General features: G+C 49.3%; 2 protein-coding genes across 5 annotated transcripts in view; one reads left to right on the top strand and one right to left on the bottom strand.

Moving 5' to 3' along the window:
* The window catches only part of LOC310707131 (putative cation-transporting ATPase 13A5), a 56,222-nt gene extending 45,565 nt beyond the window's left edge, over positions 1-10,657 (top strand). For 3 of the 4 annotated variants that reach the window (XM_083503921.1, XM_083503922.1, XM_083503924.1), the window contains 10 exons: positions 734-813; positions 1,231-1,273; positions 1,479-1,588; positions 2,699-2,795; positions 3,846-3,918; positions 4,375-4,549; positions 5,925-6,112; positions 7,193-7,281; positions 7,515-7,595; positions 10,089-10,657. In XM_083503921.1, the coding sequence (XP_083360047.1) occupies positions 734-813; positions 1,231-1,273; positions 1,479-1,588; positions 2,699-2,795; positions 3,846-3,918; positions 4,375-4,549; positions 5,925-6,112; positions 7,193-7,281; positions 7,515-7,595; positions 10,089-10,289 (1,137 nt within the window). In that variant the 3' untranslated portion in view covers positions 10,290-10,657. The remainder of the gene's footprint in view (positions 1-733; positions 814-1,230; positions 1,274-1,478; positions 1,589-2,698; positions 2,796-3,845; positions 3,919-4,374; positions 4,550-5,924; positions 6,113-7,192; positions 7,282-7,514; positions 7,596-10,088) is intronic. The other variant, XM_083503923.1, reaches the window with a different exon arrangement.
* Positions 10,658-13,270: 2,613 nt separating this feature from the next.
* The window catches only part of LOC310707147 (MAM and LDL-receptor class A domain-containing protein 1-like), a 36,303-nt gene continuing 30,992 nt past the window's right edge, over positions 13,271-18,581 (bottom strand). The window contains exons 19-25 of the mRNA XM_083503978.1: positions 18,026-18,175; positions 17,063-17,322; positions 16,897-16,981; positions 15,887-16,036; positions 14,620-14,879; positions 14,435-14,519; positions 13,271-13,725 (exon numbers count right to left, since the gene is read on the bottom strand). Of these exons, the coding sequence (XP_083360104.1) occupies positions 13,676-13,725; positions 14,435-14,519; positions 14,620-14,879; positions 15,887-16,036; positions 16,897-16,981; positions 17,063-17,322; positions 18,026-18,175 (1,040 nt within the window). The 3' untranslated portion in view covers positions 13,271-13,675. The remainder of the gene's footprint in view (positions 13,726-14,434; positions 14,520-14,619; positions 14,880-15,886; positions 16,037-16,896; positions 16,982-17,062; positions 17,323-18,025; positions 18,176-18,581) is intronic.

Here is an 18,581-nt window from a genome sequence, read left to right as displayed (position 1 = left end):
GCCATCCTGTGGGAATGTTCAGGGATGCAGGAGAGGATATATTGTTTGGTTATAGCCTTTCCATCTTGTGTTAACAAGTTCACAATTTAGCAGAGTAACATCCCCCTTTTTAAACTCGCAGCGGATGCGTTTGCTCAGGCTCGCTAAAGCCTCTGTAATAACTGTTCTGGTATTTTCCCCTTATTCCCTCATAAAAGATAAGACACGACACAGTCTTCTATAAAAGTATAAAAAGAGTTTACTCACATTCTGTTCACAATCAGATCCCAGAAGGCAGACTTAGCTTAGAAAAGTAACATACACCTAGAAACTAACTCATAAGGAGACAGTCCCTTTGCCCTCTCTTGGCTGGAGGCCAAGAGAGCATCTTTGGCTAAGCAGATGTTGCTTCTTTGATGCATGTAGTCAAAGAGAGAGAGAGAGATGGCTGCCCTGCCCTGTGCTTTTGTCGTTACCTGCACAGGTGAGGCCACACCCACCTCTAGCCACATGGAGAGGAGGAAACAGGAAGTTGACCTGCTGGCTGGACAAACATTCCTCCCCAGGTGTAAACATGTTCACTCTAGGAATGTTGTACTTGACTGCTCTTGTGTTTCACATCCCACAGATCCAACCTCTGTTTAAAAACATTCAATGAAGGAGACGCCACTAGATGAAGCTTAGAGTCCCTTCAAACTCTACAATTCTATAATTCTGTGTTTATTTGGTGGGTGTGTTTTTTTTCCATCCACAGATTCTTCTGAACGCAACAGTGTTTGCCAGGATGTCTCCAGCGCAGAAGTCCAGCCTTGTGGAAGAATTTCAGAAGCTAGAGTAGGTTCCTTGTTTGCCATCGTGATTCTGGGAGAAGAGCTCAGGGGACAGGGAGAAGGACCTTTTTGCCGTCACAGTAATGTTTAAGCTATTCCTTGAATATAATCCATTCTTGATTTACCTTTTGCATCGAATACCCTCATACCCTCCCTGTCATTTTTGCCATTCGCAGATATTCTCATAGTTTAACTTGACATTCAGATTTTGTAGGTATAGTTTCATTTTTCCAATACGTTGCAATAAAAATTCTGTTTATGTTGCATACATAGAGATCTTACTTCTTTCTTTATTTCAGTTGACATTATCCCTAATAAGAAGGCTTCTGGTCGTTTTGTGAATGGGATTTTTAACATCTTTTTTTTAAAAAAAACACACCAAAACCTTAACTTTTAAATGATGTTCCCTCCTGTCTCCTAGCTACTACGTGGGAATGTGTGGCGACGGAGCCAACGACTGCGGGGTAGGTAATTAGATTTGTTAAATGATAATAATGATAATGATAATAATAATAATAATAATAATAATAATAATAATAATAATAATAATAATAATAAAGGATGTGGCGGGTCCTAAGTGGAAACCAAAAGGCGATTCCTGTTCCTACAATTCTCTTGATTCCATCTGAAATTGAAAGGGGGCGATGGCTGATGCTGCTGCTCTTTCAGGCCTTGAAGATGGCTCACGCCGGGATCTCCCTCTCGGAGCAAGAGGCTTCTGTCGCGTCTCCCTTCACCTCCCAAATCCCGAACATCGAGTGTGTGCCGGAACTGATCAGGTGGGTTTTGCCTCCTTCGCTTCCGTGGCTTTGTTCCCGCCAGGCCAAACCTCTCCGGAGGCGCCTTGTGGGACCCAGTGTGCCTTTCCTCCGCTGCCTCCTTCCTCCTGTTGTAATAATAATAATAATAATAATAATAATAATAATAATAATAATCGGTCCCCACTCACCCCACGCAGGAGGAACCCAGAACAACGGTGTGCAAGCCCTTATATAGACTTTTGAAATTGCCCACCTTGTAGCCCAAGACCCCCCCCCAAAAAAAAAACATCATCCATACATCACAGAAGGAAACGGTCTACCACAGAACTCCTGATAATGGTCACTGATTGCTTTACCTGGGCAGCCTGGCCATTCTGTTGTGATGGTCAATATTTTAGTTTCCTGAATCCTGCTCACAGGCTCACCCTATTCATACACAAATACGCCCTTAAGACAGGATTTGTAAGCGAAAAGGCAATGGGATGGCTTTCCCCATTTGCCTCCTTTACTGCAGAGAAATACCGTATTTTTCGCTCTATAAGACACACTTTTTCCCTCCTAAAAAGTAAGGGGGAATGTGTGTGCTTCTTACGGAGCGTATGCAGGCTGTGCAGCTATCCCAGAAGCCAGAGGTGCACACCAATCCCTCTTGCTCTTCTGGCTTCAGCGAAAGCAACGCGAAGCCTCTTGAGCAGAGGGGGAGCACTCCTGCCTCTTCGCTCAAGGGGCTTTCGTTGCTTTCTTGTTTCTTGTTTTCCGCCTTGGAAACTAGGTGCGTCTTATGGTCGGGTGTATCTTATTGAACGAAAAATACGGTATTTGAGGTCATTGGAAGAATCCAAATGGCTTAAGGATTGCTCTCCCATACTATTTCAGGCACATGGTTCATATGTTTAGATATGTGTGCATTTATGATTATTTCCCCTGTATTTGAGACCTTAAATTTTTTATAAGGCTTCCTTCTGTCCTGCTGCTGCTGGCACTGCTGCCCTGGCCTCCATGTTGCAACAGGTACCCACTGGGACTGGCACACTCCTGGCACTTGCCCTGGCAAGCCTAGCCGCTTGCCGAGTCTTTCAGGCCCCGAGTTATCCTTCTGCACTTGAGCTGCCTCTTTCTCTTCCCCAGGGAAGGTCGTGCGGCCCTCGTGGCCTCCTTCTCGGTGATTAAATACCTGACCCTGTACGGAATGGGCCAGTTCATTGGCACTGCTCTGCTGTATTGGGTACGTACATATGTAAACATTGATGGGTGTAGATGTCAGGAGCTCATCCTACACTTGAGTAGGACCCAGCAAAGACACATGCCTGACTGGCATGTTCCCTCCCTCCTGGTCGATCGTTCGGGAGCTTCAAAAGCTTTCTTCAGCCTGAACATCACAGTGACCCATGCCAACAGACACCGGCACACTTCGGGATCCGCAGAGTCTTCGCAGACCTCAGCAACTCAGCATATTGGCTATTCTACTTTATTTACATATAAACACACATGGAGCACGGCAACATGGCTCCCTCTCTCTCTAGCATCAGACACCAAAGAGGAAAAAGAACAAAAGAACAATAGTCCCCCTTCACGGAACACAGGTACACAAACATCCTGTCTCCGTCACTTCCCACTCTGTGGAGTCAAAACATACACCGTCATGTGATAGACAACAATCCCATGACTGCAATCACGGAGCAGGAATTCTAACAGTAGATTCACCCAAAGGCCAAATGGTGGGTGACTGACAGCATGTGCCCCTAAACTGTAGTTCTAACTTGGAGGTAGACAATGGCTTCAGTTGAAGAGAGTCCTTTCTTTCCTTATTTTTATTACTGTAATTAATTAATATACTAATACTATTAATTACATTCCCTCCAAGGAGCTCAAGGTGGTTTCTATCTTCTCCTCCTCACCCACAGCGAGCTGCATTTCTGAGTGAGGGATTTGAACCCTGCTCTCTCCCCAGGTCACAGCCAGATCCTTGATCCACAGTGGTTCTCGTCTTTATAAAAAGCCTCCACCTAAAGGAGCAATGGGTTTGTTGCCTGGGATCCTGTAAGGCAGGGAAGTGATTTTGCTGCAATGGAGCGTGGACCCGTGTGCGAATCCAGGCCCAGCAAGACATCTTTGGGTGCCGTTGCAAAGCCCCCTAGACTGTCCCACTCGGTCTGAGTTAATTCCGTAACAATCCGAAGTAACCATCTGGGTGACAATCTGTCCACAAGCGGCAGGACTGGGAGCCCTCCGTGAACTCATTCTCTCTCTCTCTCTCTCTCTGCCCCACTTTTAGCAAATACAGATCTTTGGGAATATCCAGTACCTCCTTCAAGATGTCGGCATCACCCTAGTCGTGTGCCTAACAAGTAAGCAGATCACCGTGTTATGGGGTTTGGGGCAGCTGCTACAAGGAAGGTGCACAGTCAGATGTGAAACACGCCAATTCCCTCTTGAGCTGAAGGGAGCCTGAATTTGACTTACCCCAACCTGAATGAGCAAGGGACACGGGTGGCGCTGTGGGTTAAACCACTGAGCCTCTTGGGCTTGCCGATCAGAAGGTTGGTGGTTCAAATCCCCACGACGGGGTGAGCTCCTGCCCACCTAGCAGTTCGAAAGCACGTCAAAGTGCAAGTAGATAAATAGGTACCACTCCGGCGGGAAGGTAAACGGCGTTTCCGTGTGCTGCTCTGGTTCGCCAGAAGTGGCTCAGTCATGCTGGCCACATGACCCGGAAGCTGTACACCGGCACCCTTGGCCAATAAAGGGAAGGACAACCTTTTTAAACTCTTCACTTTCTCCATGCCATCTCTTCCTCCCCACAGTGAGCCTGACCCACGCCTACCCCAAGCTGGCCCCCTACCGACCCCCCGGGCGGCTCCTCTCCCCGCCGCTCCTGCTCTCCATCATCCTCAACGTCCTCTTCACCCTCACCGTCCAGGTCTTCGCCTTCCTGTATGTGAAGCAGCAGCCCTGGTACTCTGTCCTGCGCAGCCACAGGTGAGGCCCCCATCCAAAGAGCGCACCTCCCAGGGAGAGGCTTAGAGGTGGGCTGGGATGGGAGGCCAGGGGCTCCCATTTCCCTCTTGCTGGTTTCTAAGAGTAGAGGCTCCCCTTATTCCCAGAGGCAGCAGTGGGAGGGTGGGGGCAAATTTGAAGCTCACCCAGGCTTGCTCTGCTCATGGAGAATACCCCCAATTTGCTCAAGGGGAAGTCATACGAGATCCTCTCTCGGTGGAGCCTTCCTTCTGATCTGTTTGTGGGGAGCTTAGATGCCTCATCCTTTTGAGCTGCAAAGTATCTCCTTAAAAGAAAGAATTGGGAGGTGGTGCTGGGTGTTGAAGGGGCAACAGGGTTTAGTGAGCAGGAAGAACCTGTGACAGGGGACAGTTCAGACTCTGAGGCTGGAGCAGAGGAGTGGGTTCAAGAGGCTGCTGCAGAATCCAGAGAGGCTGCGATATGTGATCCATGAGAGGCAGTCAAGTACAACGTTCATTCTAATGCTAGAGAAGACATGCAGGGGAATGTTTGGTCCAGCCAGTTGAAACTTCCTGTTCCTCCTGGCTGGAGCATCCTTGCTTTGCATGTGACTAAAGGTGGGCTTCAGCAAACCTGTCCAGGTAACAAAAGGACGAATCACCTCTGTCCTTTCGATTCCCATCTTTGTTTGACCAGCTTCTAGCTAGGACTGCTCTGCTAGCTGTCAGCTAGCAGAAGCACTGGGATTATTCCCCCATATGGGGTAGATCCACATATATGTAACTAAGTTTGCCTTCAGGAATCCAACTTTGAACTGATGTGAGTAAACTTCTTTCATCATCTTTGAATAAGATTGTGGCATCTTCATTCTTTTAAGAGGGATTCAAGGGAACTTACCAGGAACGTACAATTCAATCTGAGACAGACTGAATTGTATAATAGTGAGAGGCTCACACAAGCCTGCAACCAGCCATCTGCTGTGCGTGTAAGAAGGGGAATGTAAACTCTGCTAAGTAAAGGAACTTGCTAGTGCAAGTTAGGAAGGATATTAATTAACAATATATCCTCTCTTGCCACCCTGAACATTCCCACAAACTCCCCTTCCCCTGTTCTCCCAGAATAAGGAGGGAAGCAGAACAGAGACCAGAGGTGCTCAGGTGCAGTTTGAGGCGGCTTGGGAAACATCTGGGAGAGGAGGAGCCTTAGGTGGAAGGCAGGGACCTTCAGCCTGGCAACGGCTGCATGGGGCCAAGACCTGCTGGGAAGGGTTGCTGAGACCACTAGGCCGAGTTGCCTGCCATTTCCTTGAATGAAGAGTTAACTTGGCCAGCATCTGCCTCTGCCTCTTCATTCTGACCTGCATCTGACCAGGGGTGGGGGGGTGTCTTCCTTCCAGGGGGTGCCCTACTGCAGACCACCCTGTGTCCCTGGGCAACGGGACGGCCAGCAACGCCACAGCCCCGGAGCACTCCGTCCTGAGCTATGAGGACACCACTCTCTGGCCACTGGTCACCGTCAACTGCATCATCGCAGCCTTTGTCTTCTCCAAGGGGAAGCCCTTCCGGAAGCCAATCTACACCAACTGTGAGTTAACGGGGAGGGGGCAGCAGACCCTCACGCCCTTTTCTGCCTTTTCGGTTCATGATGACTTCTGCCCCACCCAGCCCAGCAGAGACCCCAGAACCAGCCTTGCCAGGGGTCTGGTTGTGGGCAGGAAGGAAGGGAGGGAAGGGAGGAAGGGAGGAAGGGAGGAAGGAAGGAAGGAAGGAAGGGAGGGAGGGAGGGAGGGCTCATCAACATTGTCACTTGACCCATATTTTGACTGCATTGTGTACCAATTATTTTCCCCGAGTCCGAGAGCTTTTCTTGTTTTTCCATGGCTGGACCTTGTGAAAATCAGATCTTACCTGTTGAATTGAAGCTCAAGGGAGCAAGATTTCTGCTCAGATTTTCTGTGCACCAGACTAGGTCCAATGATTCAACGGGTTCAGTTATTGGACTCAGGGGAATTAATCAGTGCAGGATGCGATCAAAATATGGGCCAGGCAAAAGTGGAAGGAAGGAAGGAAGGAAGGAAGGAAGGAAGGAAGGAAGGAAGGAAGGAAGGAAGGAAGGAAGGAGCCCATTGTGGTGGCAGCAGGAGCAGCCCCAGTGACCAGGGCCCCAGTGACCAGAGGTCCAGGGACACATGGGAACCTGCTTGGTTATAACAATAACAGTAACAATAAAACAATAACAATAACAATAATTTATTATTTATACCCCGTCCATCTGGCTGGGCTTCCCCAGCCACTCTGGGCGGCTTCCAGCCAAATATTAAAATACAGTAAAACATCAGTCATTAAGCTGATCAGCTGCCTTCAGATGTCTTCTAAAAGTCAGAGAGTTGTTTCTTTCCTTGACATCTGATGGGAGGGCGTTCCACAGGGCGGGTGCCACCACCGAGAAGGCCCTCTGCCTGGTTCCCTGTAGCCTCACTTCTCTCAGGGAGGGAACCGCCAGAAAGCCCTCAGCACTGGACCTCAGTGTCCGGGCTGAACAATGGATGTGGAGACACTCCTTCAGATACTGTTGTTGCCTCCCATCTCCCATTGCTCTTCCTGACCCTAGAGGCCCCCCGATTCTTGGGCTTCACTGGGGGCTCTTCCTCTCCTTGATTCCCAGATATCTTCTCTGGCCTGCTGTGCATCCAGCTCGGAGTTTCCCTTTTCCTTTTCTTCGCTGACCTGGACCCCGTCTACAGAGGAATGGAGGTGAGTCGGAAGTGCCCAGCGGGAGACTCCAAGGGAGGGTGGGGGCTCCCCCCAGCAGGAGGATATGGGCAGCTGGCACCAGATTGGAGCGCCATGCTCTCCGCTTGGGGCAAATGCAGAGCCCTGGGCCGGGCTCCAGGGGGGTGGGGTGCGGAAGGAGGGGGCAGGTGCCAGGCAGACTGACCTGAAGGCGCAGCGGAAGCCTAACCAGCTTGCAACCTCTTTCCTCACAGTTTCTCTGCACCCCAACCATCTGGAGGGTGTATGTGCTGCTGATGCTGCTGGTGGCCTTCTGCGTCTCGTTCTTCGTGGAGGTGAGCAGGCGAGCGTGATTTCAGGAGTCTGGCGGCTGGCCCATCTAGTCCAACGCTGTCTACACGGACTGGCAGCAGCTGTCCACGGTTTCAGGCAGGGGTCTCTCGGTCCCAGCGCGGATTGAACCTGAGAGCTTCTTCTTGCAAGGCCAACGCTCAGCCTCTGAGCTACAGCTTTTCATTTCCCCAGGAACTGGCTCAGAGTTTTCCCTTCCAGTGGAGCGCTCCCTACTCCCAGGGGTTGTGGGAACCTGCTGGTGGTGGTTCAGGGGATGTGGAGGGGATTTGGGGGTTAAAGAGGGTCGGGAAAGCGATCCCTCGGGCTCAGCATCCTCCTCCTGCTCACCAACAGATGATGATGATGATGATTAATTAAATTGATATACTGCCCTTCATCTGAAAATCACAGGGCGGTTTACAGCATAACAAATACAAAATGAAGACACAAAATCCTAATAATGACCCCAATAAGCCCCCCCTACCCCAAACACATTTTAAAGGGCATAGCATGTTGTTCATCCCAAGGCCTGGTTGAAGAGGACCCTTTTCACCTGGTGCCTAAACATGTGTAATGGAGGTGCCAGGTGAACTTCCCTGGGGAGAGCATTCCACAAGCGGGGAGCCACCACAGAAAAGGCCCTGTTCTCATGGGGCCACCCCTCTTGCGGAGCAGGCACACGACAACGGGCCTCAGAAGATGACCTTAGGATCTGGGTCGCTTCACGTGGGGAATATTGTGGTCCTGAGCCATTTCAGGCTTTAGAGGTCAAAAGCGGCGCTTTGACTGATGCCCGGAAACTAAGTGGCAGCCGGTGCAGTCGGGCCAGGATCGGTGCAATTGCCTTAAACCATCTTGCCCCAGTGATTAAACTAGCCACTGAATTCCCAAAGCTGCAACTTTCCCCCAGATGCTTTTGGGATCAGAGGCAGCTCTGCTTTGGAAGGCCAGGAAGCTTGCGCTCGGATCCTGCGTGTGGGTTTCGCTCAGGGGCATTTGGTCAGCCACAGTGAGAACAGGATGCTAGACTGGACGGGCCCCTTTCTCTTTTATATACCGTATTTTTTGCACCATAACACTCACTTTTTTCCTCCTAAAAAGTAAGGGGAAATGTCTGTGCGTGTTATGGAGGGAATGCCTACGGGTGGCGTGCCTACGGATTTTCCTCCTCTAAAAACGACATGCGTGTTATGGTCGGGTGCGTGTTATAGAGCGAAAAATACGGTATATAAATTTTTATTAGTTTTTTAACATGTCATTTTCAACAGTAATTAAACATACTTTTACATCTTCTTCAATTTTTTTGACTTCCATCAAACCTGCCTGAAAATTTTCCAATCTAATCTCATAGTATGAATTTCTTATTTTCCCTATTACATTTCAAACTCATAACCAATATCTCTATCTTTTTCTACTTTGTAACACTTTGTATATTTCTCCTTACAAAACTTCTTGTAGTCCTACTAGCGTAATTTGAAGATTACAGTTGCTCTTCAAATAATTCATATACTTCTTCCAATCTTCTGTAAATCTCTGGTCCGGCAAGTTTCAAATCCTTCCTGTCATGTTGTCCAATTCTGCGTAGTCCATTAATTTCGTCTGCCATTCTTCTTTCATCGGAATTTCTTCTTGCTTCCATTTCTGGGCTAATAATACTCTTGCCACTGTTGTTGCATATAAGAACAGTTTGACATCTTGTCTATTAATATCTTGGCCTACCGGTGAAACTTGGAAAATTAGAATATTGTGGAAAAGTTCACATATTTCAGTAATTGAACTTAAAAAGTGAAACTAATATATGAGATAGACTCATGACATGCAAAGCGAGATATGTCAAGCCTTTATTTGTTATAGTTGTGATGATCATGGCGTATGGCTGATGAAAACCCCAAATGAACAATCTCAGAAAATTAGACTATTAAATGAAATCAGCAAAGCAAGGACTGCAAATAGAGCAATATTGGACCTCTGAGAAGTAGAAGCAGGCACATGTACTCAGTGCTTGGTCTGGGCCCCTTTTGCATCAATTACTGCCTCAATGCGGCGTGGCCAATCAAGCACAGTAATCCCATGGGCATTGAACCAGGTTTTGGTATTTTGGGCAGTGTGGGCAGGTGCCAAAGTCCTGCTGGAAAATGAAGTCAGCATTAGAATTAGATATTCTGATTTTCCGAGTTTCACCGGTATAATACCAAGTAAAAATGCTTCTGGTTTTTTAAAGAATGGATAGGCCCCTTTCTCATGCTCCCATGTTCTTCTCGGTAGTGGTGCCCGCCCTGTGAAATGCCCTCCCTTCAGATGTGAAGGAAATAAGCAGCTATCTTATCTTTAAAAGACATCTGAAGGCAGCCCTGTTTAGGGAAGTTTTTAATATTTAATACTGTATTGTTTTTAACACTCGATTGGAAGCCGCCCAGTGTGGCTGGGGAAACTCCGCCAGATGGGCGGGGTATAAATAAATTATTATTATTTAACATTATCATTATCATTTGTAGGATGGCATCCTGCAGAACCACCACCTCTGGCTTCTGATCAAGGCCCTCTTCCGCTTCCGCTCCTCCAGCCAGTACCGGAAGCTGCAGCGGCAGCTGCAGGAGGACGCAAAGTGGCCGCCCACCAGCCAGAAGGACTTTGCAGAACAGCCCAAGAGTGGCGCTTACGTCAACCCCGTCTATGACGAGGCGGGAGAGAACTAGCTGGGGAGACCGCAGGCTGGCCCAGGAGGACTGGCCAAAAGGGACTTATTGTGTGCAGAGAGACTGATGGAAACCCACGGGAGATCGTGCTCCTAGGAAGCCCCTCTGACGGTGCGCACAGAGCCTGCCTTTGCTCATCCAGCTCAAGGAGGTTTGCCAGGGGGCATTTTGCTGTTGGCTCTGCCAGAGTGGGGAAATCTAGGGCTTGATCCCTGTGCCCACGCAAGAGATCTCAGCCTCTTCCACAGGGATCCAGGCTGCTCCAGTGGAAGGGACACACGAGGGAACACCGTCCGCCATGTGGAAAACAAAGACAACTCTGTATTTTTGCTTTCCAAAAGAGAATAAAGTGGGTTTTTTTTTCTTTTGTTATTGTTGCCAGCCATTTATTTGGAGTTCTGCTGCTTGCAAAAATGTGCCGCAGAGTTGGTGCATCTGTGTGTATATGGAGGGCAGGACAAGGTTTGGGGGGTTTGGGGAGGAGAGGGAAGACTTCACGGGCATTAAGATGAACGTCATTGAGTTGTCGGGTTGGAAGGGACCCCAAGGGTCATCTAGTCCAACCCCTGGACAGCAGGAATCGCAGCGACAGAATCCCTGAGAGATGGCTGTCCAACCTCTGCTTAAAAGCTTCCAAGGAAGGAGAGTCCTCCATCTCCCAAGGTCATTCCTTCCGCTGTCAAACAACAATCACTGTCAGAAGCCTGTTCCTGATGTTGGGTCAGAATCGCCCTTTTTGTAACTTGAAGCCCTGGCTTCGGGTCCTGCCTTCTGGGGCAGCAGAAAACCTTCCAAGGGGCAGTCCTTGAAGTGTTTGAAGACACTGGCTCTCGTCCTGCCTCTCAGTCTCCTTTTCTCCAGGCTTATCCCGACCCGACTCCTAATAAGGCTTCGGTCCTAAATTTAGTAATTCTCTCTCACAGAGTTAGAAAGTTGGTGTTTAAGGTGCTCCTCCTCTGTGTTGTTATAGGTCTCAAATATAGAATAGGTAAAGGGACCCCTGACTGTTAGGTCCAGTTGCGGACGACTCTGGGGTTGTGGCGCTGATCTCGCTTTATTGGCCGAGGGAGCCGGTGTACAGCTTCCGGGTCATGTGGCCAGCATGACTAAGCCGCTTCTGGTGAACCAGAGCAGTGCACAGAAATGCCGTTTACCTTCCCACCGGAGCGGTACCTATTTATCTACTTGCACTGGCATGCTTTCGAACTGCTAGGTTGGCAGGAGCAGGGACTGAGCAACGGGAGCTCACCCCGTCGCGGGGATTAGAACCGCCGACCTTCTGATCAGCAAGCCCTAGGCTCTGTGGTTTAACCCACAGCACCACCCGCGTAAATAATTGTGCAAAGCAAACACACATACATAAGTGTATAAACCACATGTCTAGAGCAGTGCAGGAGAGCAACCCCAAAGCCATTTTGGCTCTCCGAAAGACCCATCAGAGACAGAAAGCCATCTGGGGAAGTTCCTGAAGGGATTCCTCTCCTAGATCGAGGGACCGCTTTGGCCTTAATGGTCGTGGTTTTCCCAATGCAAATGTTTTGTGTAAACTGTGGCTGGAACTAGGTGAACCTTGCTCAATCCTCAGGAATATCACCCCTTGGCCTGCCTGAGCCAAAGGAACCTGGTGTGTGATGTGATTTCTGACTCTCCAGGCCAAAATACCAAAGCCAACTGTTACCAGAAACAAAATAAAAAAATTCCTTCCAGTAGCACCTTAGAAACCAACTAAGTTAGATATTGGTATGAGCTTTCGTGTGCATCCACACTGATATGCACATGGTATCTGAAGAAGTGTGCGTGCACACAAAAGCTCATACCAATAACAAACTTAGTTAGTCTCTAAGGTGCTACTGGAAGGATTTTTTTAATTTTGTTTTGACTATGGCAGACCAACACGGCTACCTACCTATTATAAGAAAAAAACTGCTCCTTTATCCCTTATGGGGTACCCAAGAGCCTGTACAGAGTCCTTATGTAGGTTCTCTATCGGTAAGAGAAAATAACAGAGGCCAACTAGAGAATATGGATTTGTTAAACACAATTGAAAGTTGGTACCAGTGATAAGACAATGGGTCAAGATCGGAAATATGAAATTGGGGGAAAACAAGAGAGGAAAAAGTAGGAACAAGTTAAAAAATATTTCTCCCAACCAGCCAGAACATGGGAAGTCCCCTCAAAAATTTTAATTTGGAATGTATAATTGTCTTTATTATTTGTATTATGATGTGGCAAGATTTGATAGGTGATTAATTGGAATGTTATGAATGAAAAATTTTTATTATTAGTATTTTAAACCACTTTCCACGTCACCACGCAACTCTTCCCACAAGGAATTTGGGGGCAGACGCTCTCACCGTTTCCCCTCACAACAACCTCGAGAGGTAGTGGACGTGGAGAAACCATGACTGGTGCAAGGTTGAAGAAGAAGAGGAAGAGGAAGAGGAAGAGGAAGAAGAAGAAGAAGAAGAAGAAGAAGAAGAAGAAGAGGCTTCAAGATCCCCCAGTGAAACAATCCCACTGATTTCAGCGTATTCTCCTCCCAGCCAAGCGGGTCTAGAACGGAAGGCAAAACAGAGTTGACCTGAATTGCCTTCCTTGGCTTCTTCCACTTGGCTGCGTCTCCAGCGGCAAATGTCGATCCATTTTGTTGCGCAAAAGCCGATCCATTTTGCAATGCCAGACTGTCCAAGCCAGTGCTGGATTTACGTATATACGTAAAGCTAAACAAGCTATAGCTTAGGGCCCCACTTGCTTGGGGGCCCCCAAAAAATTTAAAGGAAAAAACCTGGATGTACATTTCCAAAATATAAGATAAAAAAGAAAATAAAACCTACATACAGCAACAGTGTTTTGTGTTGTGTAGGCTCCTATTTTGTCCCTCAATTACCATATAGCATATATTCAAAAAACAAAACAAAAAAACAGCGACAATTTGTAGTTGACAAAGGACATCTGGACATATAAAGGGCCCCATTGTTAAATATGTAAAGAGTTTTGAAATATGTCAGAAGGAAAATAAGAAAAGTTCATCATGCCAGATTTAAAGTGTTCATAAGTGAAGTAGCCAAGGAAATAATTTTAAAAAGAAAAAAAAATCAAATAAATTCAGCTATAACAATTAGTTGTTTAACAATACAATTAGAAAAGTTTGCTCTCTATCTGTGAATTTGGCCCCACAATCTTCTTTTGGATCTTGAAGAGTAAATCAGTTATCGAATGAGTGGTTTTCGTACTTTGTTGAAGGTTCCTTGCCAATAGTCATCAGTGGAAAAGCATGAATTCATCAGAAATACATTAATTCTGGTCATTTTGAAGATCAGCCGATCTTCACTGGCTACAAGGTTCATTAGGCAGGAAGAGAGGGGAACCAGCGCTAGCACAGTGGTTTAATCGTTGGTGGTGGTGCTCTTGTGTGTGGATGCTGCCGCAATTCCTCCTATTGTGAGAAATAGCAATGGTTCCTTATTTCAAGGCTACATGCCCTGCTATCTGCAGGCTCAGGGGAGAAAGGAGCAACAGAGACATAAGCAGAGCCTTTCAATATGCAAGCCCCAGTTGAACACACAAACACGGCCAGGCTAAAGGTGCAGCAGACCACCAGGAGAAGCCAATTGCCAAAATTCTTTGTGCACCCTTCATGCTCATCCAGGGCTGTCTTAACCATGGGTGCTAGGGGTGCGGGGCACCTGGGCGCCAGGCTCTCAGGGGTGCCAGGCCGAGAGTCTGGGGCCCAAGAGTTGAGTCCGGGGAAGAGCTCGCCCATCGGTCGGAGCGCTACAGCATGCTCTGCTGCTAAGGGCAGCTCTGTGCCACAAGTTCAGGGGCGACCGAGCCAGCGAGACGCTGAGGCAGCCGGCCGGCTCTGCCCTTCTGCGTGCCTGGGACTGGGCAACCGGGCAGAGGGGGGCGACTGGCAGATCTTTGCACTCTGGCGCCGCATATGCTCAGTCTCACACGGGGCTGGTCATCTTGCATGACCTCAAGGATGCGCTTTACAACCGAGGGTGAGTGCTGAAGCACTGATATGAAACGGCAGGGGTCTTCTTCGTTCCTTTAGCCACCCCAGTCAACCATGCCATTCTAGTCCAGCTAAGCCCAGGCCCACCCTGAGGAACCTTACTTGGTGTCTGGGGAGGGTGGCTTACCTGGGCAAAATCCCTCTTCTAAGGAAAGGTCGTCCACAGCTATGTCACTGCGGACGTCTTCGCCCCGCATACCTTCGAGGATTATCTAGGGAGAAGCAGCATCTTCAGTCAGGATCCTAGCCAGGCGAGGCTCCTGTGCTGCTGGTTACACCTGCAGATGCATCACCTGACCGTGTCCCCCTTACCTGCATGTTTTCTCCATGAGCCACACTGACTTCACCTCTGTGCCACTTGTTCCCTTTGTTCCCGGTTTGACTCCAGAGCGGCACAGGCGCGGCGCCACCAGAGATGACTAAAATGCGCAGTGCCATTGTTTGAGCTGCCCCGTACATGTGATACCAGAAGCGGAGGCAGTGGGGCCTGGAGGAGTCACAGATGGGGCTGACCAGGTGTGTGATGTCCCCTGTGTTGGTGGCACTGCTGTCCAGGTAGATAAAATGGCCCTCTGAAAAAGAATTTCACATGTGAAAGAGACAGACCCCTACATGGTCTGATGGCTGGGGAGTCGGCAGCTGCTTTGCCCCCCGTGGGTCTTCTGCAGTGGTGGCGCTGCAGTGCAGCAGAAAACAGGCCACACAGTGACCTCATCTAAAGCTAAAGGTAAAGGGACCCCTGACCATTAGGTCCAGTCGTGACTGACTCTGGGATTGCGGCGCTCATCTTGCTTTATTGGCGGAGGGAGCCGGCGTGCAGCTTCCGGGTCATGTGGCCAGCAGGACTAAGCTGCTTCTGGCGAACCAGAGCAGCGCACAGAAATGCCGTTTGTCTTCCCGCCGGAGCGGTACCTATTTATCTACTTGCACCTTGACGTGCTTTTGAACTGCTAGGTGGGCAGGAGCAGGGACCGAGCAACGGGAGCTCACCCCGTCGCGGGGATTCGAACCACCAACCTTCTGATTGGCAAGCCCTAGGCTCTAGGTCAGGGGTCTGCAACCTTTAAGACAAAAAGAGCCACTTGGACCTGTTTCCGAAGGGGGGAAAAACTGGGCGCCGCAAAACCATTGCGACATTTAAAACAAATATATCTCCGGAGCCGCGATCTGACAGCGGGCGGGAAGGTGACGTTGGGACGGTGCATGACTAGTGCACGCACCACCCCCATGCGACGTCACAGCCAGTACAGCGCCCGCCACAGTGGGGAGTGTCAGGGCGCACAATGCGCCTCCTCCCCTCGCTAGTATCCGCCCCGGAGCCGCGGCAAAGGTGTAAAAGAGCCACATGCGGCTCCGGAGCCGCGGGTTGCAGACCCCTGCTCTAGGTTTTTTTTACCTGCAGCGTCACCTGTGGCCCTCATCTGGTAGGTTGCTATTATTACAAGGAGAGCAGGATCCCAGCTTCCCCTTTTGCGTCTGCAATCCCTGGCGGAAGCCTCTGGAATGTCTAAGACTGGCTGGCTCATGAGGGCACAAGGGCTTCTTATCACCCAGTGGTGATGCCCTCATCCCTCCTCACCTCCTGAAGTGTGGTCTTGGGTTGGTCCAGTGTTTAGCGAGGGTGTTGGGCCTTTGTGCCGCGTCCAGTTAAAGGTGTTGGAGGCCAGCTGTTTCCAGGAGCAGAAGTCCGCATCAAAAGAGCAAGAGAAATTGCATCGAATGGAGGAAGCTGACAGAGCAAGAAGGAGAAAGGTGGATGTGTCCATCTTCAGCCTGATGTAGAAGGCGCTCCCCTAAACCTCTTTACGCTCCCTGTTCATGCTCAGGCTGGTGCGCAGCTGGTCTTCCATCATCTCAGGATCATGCTTCACAACCCAGCGTGAGATTTACAATACTAATAAAGTGCTGACGTAAAAAGCCAAGGATGTTTCTCTCCCCTTCCTCCTGCCATCCATGGCCACGAAAACAGCCCACACTAGTCTAATAATAATAAGGTCCATGAATAACCATAGTTTAGAGGTCCCGGGCCCTAAGGAAGTCAGATTATCCTCCACCAGGGCCAGGGCCTTCTCAGTGCTGGCTCCGACCTGGTGGAATGCTCTGTCCCAGGAGACCAGGGCCCTGCAGGATTTCACTTCCTTCCGCAGGGCCTGTAAGACAGAGCTATTCTGCCTGGCTTTCAATTTGAACTTAGCCTGATCGTTTATTCCCCTTCCTTCCCTCCCCCTCCCCTTTTTATGAAGATTCTCCGCTCTGGGATCCCACAGCTAATTCTCCCCTGGTCTCCTCGCTGGCCCAAATAGGACTAATTTAGCCAGCTAGCCCTGGGGATCATCTCATGTTTATTGGATGGATTCCCCCCCCCCCAATATTGATTTTTGGATTCTGAATTTATTGTTATTCACATTTTATACTGTATTTTAAGCTGTTTTTTTGTTGCATCAATTAAGTTTTAGATTTGTTGTTAGCCGCCCTGAGCCTGGTTTTCTGAACCGGGAAGGGCAGGGCATAAATAAAAAATTATTTATTTAATTTGTTTACATTATATCATAAGGTACAGCCAAACTGGAACACACTGGGGAGTCTTACCTGGGCAGTCTTCCGCTTCTATCGAGAGGTCATCCACAGCCACGACACTCTGGGAGTTTCCCCCCCACACCCCTTCCAGGAGTATCTAGGAAGAAGAAGCATCTCTAGTCAGTTTCAGGGGTGGACAAGACTCAGGTGCTGCTGGTCACACCTGTGGTTGCATTACCTGCAAACCTCTTCCCTGAGGTACACTGACTTCACCTCTGTGCCACTGGTCGCCTTTGTTCCCAGTCTGAGACCAGATCAACTTAGGTGTTCCAATATCAGAGACCACATAAACGCGCAGCGCCATTTTTGGGGATGTGCCATACATGTGATACCAGAAGAAGAGGCATTGTGGTTTGGTGGGGCTGCACGTTGGGCTGACCAGGTGTGCCACCTCTTGCGGGTTGGTTTGGTTACCTTCCAGGTAGATGTAGTAGCCCTCTGAGAAAGAGAAGCACATGGGAATGTGATGAATCCTTACATCACCTGATCCCTGGTGAGCTGGTAGTTGCGGTGCCTTAGGACTTCTGAAGTGATGGCACTGAATCGTCACAGAAAACAGGCAATAGTAAAGGTAAAGGACCCCTGGATGGTTAAGTCCAGTCAAAGGAGACTATGGGGTTGCTGCACTCATCTCGCTTTCAGGCTGAGGGAGCCGGCGTTTGTCCACAGACAGCTTTCTGGGTCATGTGGCCAGCAGGACTAAACCACTTCTGGCATAACGGGGCACTGTGACGGAAACCAGAGCGCATGGAAATGCTGTTTACCTTCCTGCCACAGCAGTACCTATTTATCTACTTGCACTGGCGTGCTTTCGAAGTGCTAGGTTGGCAGGAGCTGGGACAGAGCAACGGGAGCTCACCCCATTGTGGGGATTTGAATTGCCAACCTTCTGATCGGCAAACCCAAGAAGCTCAGTGGTTTGGACTACAGCGCCCCCTGTGTCCCAGGCAATTGTGCCTCATCTGGCAGGTTACCACCAGTGATTGGAGGAGAAAGTTTGTGCTTCCGCTGCTGCATCTGCAATCCTTGGTGGAAGGCTCTGGGGGGCCTGAGGCTGGGGGGCCCCTGGATTTCATGGAGAGTGTGAGCGTCTCCTACTTGCCCTTCTTCCCTGCCCTGCAGATATTGATCCGTCCCTCACCTCCAGAGGTGTGGTCAGAAGATGGGCCTGTGCCGGGTGAGGCTGTTGGGCCTTTGTGCCGCACCCAGTCAAAGCTGTCGAAAATTGATTGTGTCCAGGAGCAGAGGCCCTCATCAAAGGAGCAAGAGAACTTGCACTGAACAGGAAACTCTGGAAAAAACAAGAGGAGAAAGGTTGATGGGCCTCCCTGGAAATGTCAGTCCAGCAGGACCGAGTGTGCGTGCGTCCAGCTTCTGTATGCACTCATACTTCTTGAAACTGAATGGGCACTACCAATCCCTTGGTTTGTTGTGGGCCACAGAAGCCAAAGTACACATAAGAGGAGCAAGAGAAATTAGAGTGAGAATGGGAAAGGTGGACATGCGTCCTTGGAAGGCCCATTTAAGAAGCCCCGCAAGGGACAAGAGCTGCACACAGGGGGCCCCATGCAGTCTCTGTGTTGCTCTTCCTGCAGCTGGATGGCCACTGCAGATCCATTGTTACAAGAGGAGCACAGGAAGCCCAGAACGTGAGGAGGGAAGGGCAGCCTGGTCCCTGCATCATCAACAATGCGTTT

Source organism: Podarcis liolepis, assembly GCF_965112155.1.
Source record: "Podarcis liolepis genome assembly, chromosome: 5".
In the NCBI taxonomy this organism is placed as follows: Eukaryota; Metazoa; Chordata; class Lepidosauria; order Squamata; family Lacertidae; genus Podarcis; species Podarcis liolepis.
Note: the sequence above shows the minus strand (reverse complement) of the source record. Positions and strands in the feature narration are given on the sequence as shown.